The sequence below is a fragment of the Zeus faber genome, assembly GCF_960531495.2.
Source record: "Zeus faber genome assembly, chromosome: 11".
NCBI classification, from domain to species: Eukaryota; Metazoa; Chordata; class Actinopteri; order Zeiformes; family Zeidae; genus Zeus; species Zeus faber.
Window position 1 is genome coordinate 30,688,620 of NC_137205.1, and position 12,500 is coordinate 30,701,119.

Sequence of the window (12,500 nt, forward strand, 5' to 3'; positions counted from 1 at the left end):
AATAAATAAATACATAAATAATCATATAAATCAGATAAATGATTAAATAAATAAAATACGCACCTGTAGCCTGTGGACGAGTTATGACAATTGAGGTATTTATTTTTGTATTTATGTATGTCGGTATTTATTTATTTATTTTCTATTTCGCGGGTTGCCAGTTACCTTTTTTACAGCAGAAAGTCGGCCAAGAAAGCAGCAGACCATTTAACAGGATACACAACATAAAAAGGCACAGCACTATACAGCAGGAAACAACATTCACACCTTCAAATAGGGATAAATATAAGAACATTAGAAGGAAGCGGAAATAGGAAGTACAACAGTAGGGTCCATACAGTCTACTGCTTCATCGCCTTATATAGTTTAAACAGTATGGATTTCAACTTATTCAAAGTGACAAACTCATGAAGTTTTAGGGAGTTTTGAGGATATTGTGCATGTAACATCTCAAGCTAATTCATCCGTTGCACAAATCATCAGCCAAATCAAAGCCACGTGTCGGCTTCATCCCCTCGCACGATCACACGGGGCGACCGGAAAGAAATTAACAAAACGGTTAAAAAAATTATGGAAGAGAAAATCTGAAATAGAAATGCACCGACGAGGACCGCATCGCTCCGGACAACGAGACCACTAAACGTTCGTCCGAGCCGCCGCTCCGGGCGCGACGCTACCTGCTGTTTGAGCCGCTTCCCGCTCGCCAGCTGACGCTCGCAGAGCCACGAGGCGGCGGCCGCTGCAGCTGTGCACGGCCTGCAGGACGGCACGGTCTGCAAGCTGGTGCAGGGCTGCACGCTGGGCCTGGCCCCAAGGATGCCCCCTCACCGTGTCACGTTGCACATCACACGGCGGCTCCAGAAGCACCGCGGCCCCAGCCCCTCCGTCTTAAACACACATCAGGACCTCTTCAAAACCTGATTGTTTTTTCACTCTTTTGACACGCACACGCACGCACACGCACACACACACACACCCCCCCCCCCCCACACACACACACACACACACATTCTTGTACTGGTACCAAATTGAGGACGCATATGTCTGCTGGACTTCTAAACCAAAGAAATAGTCAAGTCGGAGACCGGTCCATACACACACACACACACACACACACAAACACACGCACACACACACTCACAAACGCACACACACACACACTCATGTGCACACAGACACGCACACACACACACACACACACACAAACACACGCACACACACATTCACATACACACACACACACACACACTGACAAACTCACACACACACACACACACACACACACAGACACACCACACAGAGCTCCATGGATCCCACGGGTGTGGTTCACTAATAGACTGTACATGCTGTAGCTGAGATAAGACGAGCGGAACAAATTCCTTGTACAGAAACTGATATTGCGGCAAATCGTTATTATTCCGTATTGTATACGTTATTTAGAAGCTTCAGACGCTTGAGAAATAAAACAAAAAAAAAAAAACACCTTGACGCCACCTGGGTGTACGGCGGGAGGAGTAACCTTGGCGTGGAGCTGCTGCAGGGATTTCTGCTTAATGACCCACGCGTTTGCTTGCGTGTCAGACCAACTGGGGGCAATGAACGTCCTCTGGACCCGCACATCTAAATCGGTCACTTTACACCAATGGACAAATAGGCAGGAACGGAGGCAGACACACCGACAGAGAGATAATTACACAGACGGGCAGGAAGACAGACAGATAATTATATTGGGACGGACAGACAGACAGACAGACGGACGGACATCCCGAGCAGCATCCGCCTCGACAAAAATGTGGAGGAACTGGCGCGGTAGGCACAGTTCGAAACGACCTCCTTGGAAGCCAAAACCGCGGCCACAGATCCGTGAGACTTGGCGTGACCTCACCCGCTCAACCACCCCCCCACCCCACCCGCTCACATCCCCCTCATCCCCGACACTTGTAGTCACGTCGTGCCTTTGAATGCACGGCGCCAAATCATCAGCGGGAGGGGAGAGTGACCCCGACGTGCCTCGATCGGCGCGGCTGTCCAAGGCGGTGACCTCACGCCCCTCGTGGCGACTTCCCGCCCGGCGGGGGGCAGCGGTGAGGTTAAAGGGGGGAAAAAACCCATCCTCGCCGTGATTAAAGAGACGTTAGGGGTGGGGCTGCGGAAGTCCAACGCGGGGATTCTCGACCCTCTCCACATCAAGGAACCTCAATTTAATACACAACAGTCCATGGACCCCTGTCATTGTATGTGATTTAGTTTTGGGGAGATACCAGTGAAACCAGGATCCAGACAGTCGTCACTGCACGTCCTCTGACGGCGCTAACGTCTCGTAAATTTAAAAATAAATAACAATGATAATCGTGAGTTTTAACGAGTCATCATTTAGCTGAGGACCGCCTGGAAGCCCTGCTCTCACCCCGTCTGTTGGGAACCTGCCGCTGATATTGAATGATACCGGGCACATGCACTGAGCTGAGCGTGGCGGCGGGTTTGCATGGCTCCGAAGGCCAAAACAGAGGTTGCGTGCCTCCGCCATGACCTTGGTTGACTTATAATAGTGGAGGGACTATGTTTTGCAAATAATTCAGTGCAGCCACTGAGGCACATGAACACGTCGTCGTGTTTTTTGTTTTTTTTTATTGTTTTCCATCCGATTGACGAAGAGGTTCGACTGTTGTTTCCACCATTTAGTTCATTGCGCTCAGCTGCACTTCTTTTTGCATTGCTGCCTGTAAAAAGATATCTGCATGAGGGGAGCAGAGGCAGAGACACGCACAGTGTGTGTGTGAGTGAGTGAGTGTGTGTGTGTGTGCGTGTGTGCGCGCGCGCGCGCGTGCGTGCACGCGTGGGAGTGGGAGGGCGGCAGAGAGAGAGGGAAAGAGAATACAGAAGCATCCTCCTTCCTTTACTATATAATCCTAGGAGGGAGGGAGCGCGCCGGGCTGCAGGGGGAGTGGTAGGAAGGAAGAACAAGACACTTTTGACTTAATTCATTCATTTACACACAGATGTCCGAGGTCCAGTCCCTTTGTCCCCGGGTTATAAATAGTAAAGGTTAATTAGTTAGCTGAGAAATTGGATCAGGGGCGGGCAGTTAGAATTTGATCCACAGACAGGTAACCTAAGCAAACCCCATTGTCACTCGGATCAGACCTATATAAAGTGTTGCTGTCGGACAGGAGTCACCACAGCGCCGCGCCTCTCCACTGGATCTCCAACCCGCAGCCGCAGCCAAGGTGAGCTCCAGCTCCGCTGTTTCAGCATCTCAGGTTTTTACCTCGGTCTCCTTGGTTCTTGGGAGTGCATCTCAGCCGGTTATGCAGTGCTATTCGTTCGGTCTTGTTTCGGGAGCTATTTCCCTAAAACAGGACAAACAACTGGGCGCGCAGCTCCGTGCGTAAAAGAGCGCAGCTGTGCGCAACGGCTCCCGTTAATAAACTGACATTATGGCAAGCGCAGATGCTCAGCCTGTACCAGCATAATGTAAATGCCATTTTAAGCTGTTGTTTTTTCAACTAAAAGAGATGACAACGGACAGTCGGTATATAGAGAGCCCCAAATACTTCCATTTGGCGCATGGACTTGGCACAGAAATACTCCAACACTGTCTCAGGCAAATACTGTCTTTGCTCTCCACCGATGTCATGTCCGAAGATTTGCTGCTGTGCCCGAGTAAATGTGTGTCAGTAATCCACAATCATGTTTCTCCGACAGGATTAAAATGTCCCTCTCATCTATCCTCTCCGCTGATGCCATCGACAAGGCAATCAAGGACTGCCAAGGTATGTCTTCCACTAGTACCATCAATTGCTTTCTTCACTGGAATTATTCCCCCCAAAGCGTAGAAAGTAGATGCCGCGATCGCGTAACCTTAAATCAACCGTAAAGTATATGATATTTAGAGTATAATGAATACACATTGATTTTATATTGTTGCTTTTAGGGCTGGGCATCATACCAGTAATCAGTCCAATATCAATACTGTGATTTGAGACTGGATATCATCTGGGGTTACAGCAAAGTAATGCAGTTTCCTGAACATCATAGACTGCAAAGGTGTCGAGGCATTTCTTGCGTGAAAATATGTTATGAACGCACCAATATCCCCCAAAATATCATCAAATTATCGACACGGGGGGGTACCCCTCAAAAGTTGTCATGAAATTCGATTGAGTCAGTGTCGCGCGCCATTTTTTGCCTTTTCTGATCCTGACCCCGCGTCTCGGTCCATCAGCACCGGACTCCTTCTGCCCCAAGAGGTTCTTCCAGCTGTGCGGCCTCTCCAAGAAGAGCACCCAGGAGGTGAAGAAGGTCTTCGGCATCTTGGACAACGATGGCAGCGGCTTCATCGAGGAGGAGGAGCTCAAGTGAGTGCGGCAGCCGGCGCAGAGGCTCGGGACTTGGCCCCAGACTTTGGTCAATTGGTCAATGACATCTTTAAAATGATGGAAGTTACAGTTTTTTTTTTTGCTAATTGAACGGAATGGATAGCTTCCCAGAAGAGGTTTGTGGTCCTGGACATCAGTGCCATCCCTTAATGCTTTCATTAATTTTATTCACTCCGGTAAATGAACGATGAACCCGTTGAAACCACGTTTTAAGTCAAGGCCCTGATGGTCCAAGGCTCAGCCGCACTGACCAATGAGTAACTTTATCCTCCTTTTTATGTTCTTTTCTGTCCTTAAACATATTTAAAAGTGCTTAGAAGGTCGTTTTCAATGAGGCATCACAGCGGAACGGCGTTCAACATCAACACCTTAAGTCAAGTTCAAGTTCAAGTTCAAGTTCACTCCGTCCTTAACTCACTGATATGAACTGACCATGGATTTCATGCCATGTACAATGTGGTTCCTCCTCATGAATCATGCATACGTCAGGTGTCATGTCTCTTGTTAGAATACACAACCTCTTTGGGAGTATTATCTTGCGTGCAACTGACCATCCACGTGCCCCGTGTCCCAGGTTCTTCCTGCAGAGGTTCGTCCCCGGCTCTCGTGTTTTGACGGACACGGAGACCAAGGCCTTCCTGTGCGCCGCCGACGACGACAGCGACGGAAAGATCGGGGCCGAGGGTGAGTGCGTGAGCCGACGCCCAAACGTGTTCCCAACCCCCCCCCCCCCGGTTCCGGGGAGATGGCTGCCCTTCAAAGGGGGAGAAAAACACACCCGAGAACTGGATCAAATGTAGGAGGCGTCACAGTGGGCACGGGGTCGGAGCCCCCCCCCCACTCTGCATTATGCAAGCGGAGATTTCCGAAAAAACTTGGAGTCTAAGGCTACAGCGCTGTTATGGCATGGATGTAAAAAGTGACAGGGCATGCAGACATTGGTGAAGATTAGGGAATGACCTCGTGGATTTGTCAGACGTGATCGTAGAAACCATTTTACCAGGGTAGATGCTGTAATGCACCTCCATGTTCATTTGGGTTTCTCCTTCTCTCTCCACAGAGTTCCACACCATAGTCATGTCCTGAACAACTGGACTCCGCCTCTCCGCCTCTCCTCCTCCTCCACTCTACCACTCCATGGACTCTCTCCCTTTAGTTGGCCGTCTTTCAACCCGGTTAGATAAACACACATGTTCCTTCTTTTATTTTCAAATGATTTCGCCGCCCGACAGACATCCACTTTGTCACCAGTTAGACCTAGTTAGACTATTTTTTTCATATGTTTCGATGCGATTATAACACCATTATTGGCCAAGTATGTACCATTTACCAAACTACTGAGATAATAAATGAATTCCACACCAGGTTTCTTGCTCTTGTGATTTTGTGTTTTTTTTCTTTTGGTATTGATTTTTGAGAGATGTTTGAAGAAGCTGCAGAAGAGCGGGGTGTTATCGGCGAACTGCATTATACAATGTTGTGTTCTCAGAGCCATTAGTGGGAGACGGTTGCGTAAGCAGGTCCGCTGGTGAGGATTCCACTCAAACGTCTCATGTACGGCGAGGTGTAATTAACCAGCAGGAAGTTTGGTCCGTCTTCTGTGGACACGTGCGCGCACACGCACGCACGGGCGCTCACACACACGCACACACACACACAATCTGTACCCGCTCAGTCATAACCGCCCACACTCACCCACCCACACACACACACACACGCACTCAAACAGACATAGTGACACACACTTCCTATTTCATTTTATTTGTATTTTTCTTACCTGTGCTGTCAGCAGTCTTGGCATACAACACAGGGTATTTGTGCCATTGCATCCAAGACGGAGCTAATCCGCAAGTGGGGTTCAAATTCTCCACCTGCAATGCCACTCTTTATTAATCATCAACAACTGCTGCAATAATTCTGTCCTGTGGGATGTGGGATGACAAGAGCCACCAATCCTCCTCTTTGGAGAACCATCTTACCATGTTTTTATCTATAAACAATTATTCATAATTTCTTCTCCAAGAGGGGGAATCAGCACGGGTGAGGCAGACAAACACAGGGACAAACAACAACATGCACCTGACAAAACATGAACATGGAAACATCAGGCGACAACACGTATTTCTAATGTGACTATGGCGGTAAAGGAGAGAAAGGGAGAAGAAGTAAATTATCGAATGTGAACGTGTTCACAGGTGAATGCACAGACTGTACCAGTTGGTTCTGGGGTATGAAGTCAGAACTATATCGTAGCCTCGAAGCAGCGGAAAAGGCCCCGCAGCCACCCCTGAGTCCCGCAGCCATACAGACACTTCACGACCGTATGAAAGCCTTGAGCACCGCGTCCTGCAGCCACAGAAGACCCCCCGGCCCCCAGAGAAGACGGGAGCCTGTGGAGCAAAAGCCGCGCCCGGCCCCGAGGAGCATAAACCAGTCCCAGGGAGCGCCTGCACCCCTGAGGTGCACACATACAACCCACCTTCATGTACAGGCATGAAACGCACCCGCAAGCGCAGAACCCGGGCCCCAAGCGCCAGGCACAGACCACAGGCCTGACACCGGACCACATACCCGCCAGGACCGCCCACCCTATGGTTGAGGCGGCAGGGCCCCCAGGCCCACCAACCATTTGCGCAAAGACAAGGCCCACCATACCGCAAGCAGCGAGATGCCCCACCTGGCCAGAAGCCCTGAGCTTGAAGCCATGTAGTCGAGTGCGCAACATGGGGCACCCCAACATCCACCCACCTTGGGCAAACTGAACCTCGCCATCACCCGCAGACAGCCAGATATGTGGCCCCTACACTACGGCCGGCACCCGCCACAAGGCAGCTGCGCAGTGGCACTAAGGCCGACCGCCGCCTCCCACACTGCAACCCACATCCACGACGACGAGCCCCGGAAAACGGCACACTCCGCAGGGCGGAAACCACCGGGCACAAGGGGCAAGCCACCAGGACCCGAACACAGCCGGCAGGGGGGCCACCTGGTCGGCCCTCGGCCAACCACACCAGTGCCCCGCCACCCCGGAAACCGCAGCGCTAAATGTCCGCTCTTTGTGTATGCAGTTAAAATTGCGGGCGTGGGGCACACACTTCCGTCCTTCCGGGGAGGAAGGATGGAGGAGGGAGAGAGAGAGAGAGAGAGGGAGAGAGAGAGGGGGGGGGTTGTGTGTGAATGAGCGTCGGAGGTGAAGCCGTGGTGTTGACCTTGTGGGGACCTGGTGTTGCAGCGCGGGATCGAGTGACGCCTGACTGCAGCTTTCTGCCCGAACCCTGATGAACCTGCACGCTGCACGGGCCAGGGCAGCAATACACACACACACACACACACACACACACACACACACACACACACACACACACACACACACACACACACACACACACACACACACACACACACACACACACACACACACACACACACAGAAATTCAGATCTGTCAGAATGTTTAAATTAGGTGTTTGAACAGAACAGAACAGAACAGAACAGAACAGAATAGAACAACAGAACAAAACAGAGCAACAGAACAGAACAACAGAACAGAACAGAACAACAGAACAGAACAGAACAACAGAACAGAACAACAGAGCAGAACAGAACAACAGAACAGAACAACAGACAGAACAGAACAGAACAACAGACAGAACAGAACAACAGAACAGAACAGAACAACAGACAGAACAGAACAGAACAGAACAGAACAACAGAACAGAACAACAGAACAGAACAGAACAGAACAACAGAACAGAACAACAGAACAGAACAACAGAACAGAACAGAACAGAACAGAAAAGAACAACAGAACAGAACAGAACAGAACAGAACAACAGAACAGAACAACAGAACAGAACAGAACAGAACAGAACAGAACAACAGAACAGAACAACAGAACAGAACAACAGAACAGAACAACAGAACAGAACAGAACAGAACAGAACAACAGAACAGAACAACAGAACAGAACAGAACAGAACAGAACAGAACAGAACAACAGAACAGAACAACAGAGCAGAACAGAGCAGAACAACAGAGCAGATTATGGTTCTGAACTCCATCACAGTCTCTGCTGCAGCTTCTACTTCTGCTCAATGATGTGTCTGTCAGTGAACCTCCTCCGGTCTTGGACAGGAGTTGGATCGCTCTCCGGGTCGGTACACCACCTCCACCGCTCTGGAAATAGAACGCAGTTTGCTCTTTCCCTGCACTTAGAGGATTCATGGGATTTAATCTAACAACCACCTCCTCATTCACCCACCCGCTGGAGGCGTGCCGCAGAGGTCCTCTCTGGGCACTTAGGCAGCGTTTTAGAACGCGTGCGTGTGTGTGTTTATATTACAGGGGGAACCCGGCCATTACAGCAGGCACCTGCAGCTCCGTGAGCCCGGGCGCCAGACCCCGGCATCAGCACGGTGCCGGGGGCCCGGTGGGGCCCGGTGGGGGCCGGTCGGGGACGGGCGGTGGCGCGGTTCAGCTGGGAGCCCTGGGATTATCATACAGGTTTTAGGGGCTTTTGCTACCCACTCATTCCTGCCCAGGATCAGGGCTCTACTCCACTCCTCTGTCTCATGACTCAGGAGACTCTGCTCAGCATTATTATTATTATGAGATAAAGACGAAACAGTACTTTATTATCATCTACTTTATTATTATAACCAACCGACGCGAGGGAGTGAGGCTGTTGGTATTTAAGTACCGCTTGTGCGGGTGTGTGTGTGTGTGTGTGTGTGTGTGTGTGTGTGTGTGTGTGTGTGCATCTTGGTTCGTACAGTACGTGTGTGTTGATGCACAGGCAAGGGTGTCTACAGATAATATGATAAAGTTTTATACGACAGAATGCACATATACGAATATTCCATATGTTAAAAGTACAAATGGACACTGTCACTCTCACTCCTGCCGCTGGTACACAGAACATACAGTATATTTTCACAGATTTTCAAAAATATAATGGAATATACTGTGAAATACATCAATATTTGGTCTCTCCATGAAGTATGCAATACATGCCAGTGTTTTACAATTTATTTTCACTCACTCACTCACTTAATCAATTTATTTTATTGTACATTTATTTATTTATTTTCAGGAATACTGTATATCAAAAATATTCAAAAATAAACAAATGTGTAGAACAGAAGAACAGAACAGAACAGAACAAGAATTAATTTTATTGTATATTAATTAATTTACACTATTTATTTTCAGGAATATATAAAATAATATTACAAAATAGATCTAAATGGATATTCAATAATATATAAAAATCCGTTTGCTTTATAATTGAATACTCAATAATCGAATGGTTTTATACAACATTCGTATACACACTTACAGTAGATGAAATCATATATTTTTAGGAATCATTTTGTACTTTTTCTATAATACTTTCCTCAATCTATGAAAACATATTCTGCAAGGTGTTTCACATTTATCATGAATGTATGCCTGTGTCATCTTTAGATATCAGTGCTGCGTCACTGGTGCGGGGTGGGGGCTAGGGGGGCGCTGGGGTGGGGGGTCAGATTGGGGAAGCCGGTGTGTCATAACACAAGTCCTGGGTGTGGAGGGGGGGCGGCACAACGGTGGCGTGACCCCCCAGGTCAGGGAGCGGCGGGCGGTAAACAGGAAGGGAACATGAGACGACTGAGCAAGATAATGTGTCAAGCAGATTATCCGGGCTCAAGGTTGGAAAGAGAGAGAGAGGGAGGGAGGGAGGGATGGAGAGAGAGAGAGAAACTGTGACGGGACAATAACGGCGAGAGGTCTGCCGGTGATGACACGGACAGGCGGTGGAAATATGAGGGAGATGCGAGCGTCAGCGCACGGGGAAACTCTGCTGAACGACGTGAAGGTGAAGGACTCTATGGAGCGTTTCACCTCCTGCACGGAGCGTCCGGCACCAGCAGTGACGAGCTTCACGTCTGATGTAAAAATAGGTTTCGCAGACGGGGTTCACTCCGAATCAGGACTCAAATGATCCGACTTAAATTTGAGCAGATTTGAAAAGTGTCTGTAAAAGTCCTGGACTGAGGCGATGAAGGACTAGTCCGCTCCTTCTGTCCGGTCTTAATGATCCATTTCCTCTATTGTCGAGGTCCACATCCATTAATCCAAAAGTTGGTCCAGATTAAAAGTGTGATTTAGTTTGAGATTGGGCCTAATGGTGTCGGCGTGATCTCACAGCACAATTTGTTTTCATGTTTTATTGCCATCTGGTCATTTTCTTATACCAATTGTCACTGACCTCCATGTTACTTCAGATCCCCCCACTCCCTTTTGCTTTGCTGTCAATCCCTTCCGCTCACCTGGTTTGCCATGCCCTGGTTAGTCCCTCAGTATATATACCAGTCCGCTTCCTTGTGTTCTCTGCCAGATTGTCTCTTGTATTACGCTGAGTATTTCCCGCAACTACTGCTCGAGTCCTGTCCAAACCTCTGCCTGATCCCTGGACTCTGCTTCTCTGCCTGATCAACTGGACTCTGCTTCTCTCCCTGTCTGTCCTGGACTCTTTTGCGTCGTTCTTATGGGTTCACATCCGTTGGGAGACAGTGAGCGTAACGCATGCTGGCGTGCCCAGTTAATGGTGAACAACATTTCCCTTTGAATCGATTATAATTTATTTTAACACATATTATGAATTACAGTTTTCCGAGTTTACATGGAATGCAGTGTCACTTCCTACTGTTGACCCGGTACAAACTTGGAGGGATTTCTAATCCATGTGGGGTGGGTGGGCAGTCGAAGCATTTGGTGTGGCATTGCCCCCCGTGCCCATGCCTACAACCACCCCTGCATGGTCGATAGGTCATCTGATGAATGCACTTTGCGTTTCTCAAAGGTAAAGTAAAGCTAAACAGGCCAAACTGAAGGTGATGCTCTCCATAAAACATTTAGACAGACAACACATAAAACACATTATGCTTCATTTGCGGATATAGATGTCCTATTTTATCTTTCCAGTTTTACCCAATTTAATAAAAATAATTGTCCCATTTACCACAGGATCATGACAGCAATACTGCGTGTGCACAGTCATGTGCATGTTGGATTTAAGATCGGACCTAAGCTACAACCTCCTCAGTAAAGTGCATTACGATACAGATACAGAAAACAAAGAACATGTAGATCTCAATACATATATACTTCAGTTCTTTCTTTACTTCTGTAGGCTATTTGAATTAAATATAAGGGTGCGAACAGCTAACTCCACTCAACAATCCTGTAACACTCTACCAATAAAATAAGAGCATCAGTTTGTGTTAAATGCTATTTTTGGAACGGAGATTTCCCAGTGGACACAACAGGACAGGACGCTTTGCGATGGACCGACCTCCATCAATAATTGATTCCTTCTTTTCATTGTGACAAAAAAAAAACCTCAAACCGGGAAAGGAGTACCGGGCTCATCTTACTTATTAAGACTCTGTGAAACTTTAATGTGGCTCCTCCCCCTCGTCCCACCGCTCCGATTGTATGTTCCTGCAATGGAGGAAGCTGCAGTTTCAGGACCGCAGCCCTAGGACACATGGACAGGATGTACGACACCCTAACTCTAACCCTAACCATCCCTAACCCTGTACCTAAACTTAACCATCTATAACCCTGTACCTAAACTTAACCATCCCTAACCCTGTACCTAAACTTAACCATCTATAACCCTGTACCTAAACTTAACCATCTCTAACCCTGTACCTAAACTTAACCATCTATAACCTCATACCTAAAACTATTAGTCGTTAGACAGAAAGTAGTATTTGGGTCGAATAAACCTTTAAAACTTTAACTACTTGGACAGAAAGTAGTATTTTAGTGGAATAACCCCTAACTCTATAAGTACTTGGACAGAGAGTAGTATTTTGGTTGAATAAACCCTTAAACCTATAAGTAGTTAAACAGAAAGTAGTACTTGGGTGGAATAAACCTTTAAAACTACAAGTAGTTAGACAGAAAGTAGTATTTGAGTGGAATTAACCTTTAAAACTATAAGTAGTGAGACTGAAAGTAGTATTTGGGTGGAATAAACCTTTAAAACTATAAGTTCTTGGACAGAAAGTAGTATTCGAGTGGAATAAATCTTTACAACCATAAGTATTTGGTTGGAAAAAACCTTTGTAAC

At 47.8% G+C, this 12,500-nt stretch overlaps 1 protein-coding gene across 1 annotated transcript; it reads left to right on the forward strand.

The window, feature by feature from the left end:
* Positions 1–3,712: 3,712 nt before the first annotated feature.
* On the forward strand, positions 3,713–5,465 carry pvalb8 (parvalbumin 8; the record flags this gene model as incomplete). Its single annotated transcript, XM_080010140.1, has 4 exons — positions 3,713–3,773; positions 4,226–4,358; positions 4,954–5,063; positions 5,440–5,465. 4 exons carry the CDS (start codon positions 3,713–3,715, stop codon positions 5,463–5,465), a joined length of 330 nt encoding a protein of 109 aa, XP_079866266.1.
* Between the last annotated feature and the right edge of the window lie 7,035 nt (positions 5,466–12,500).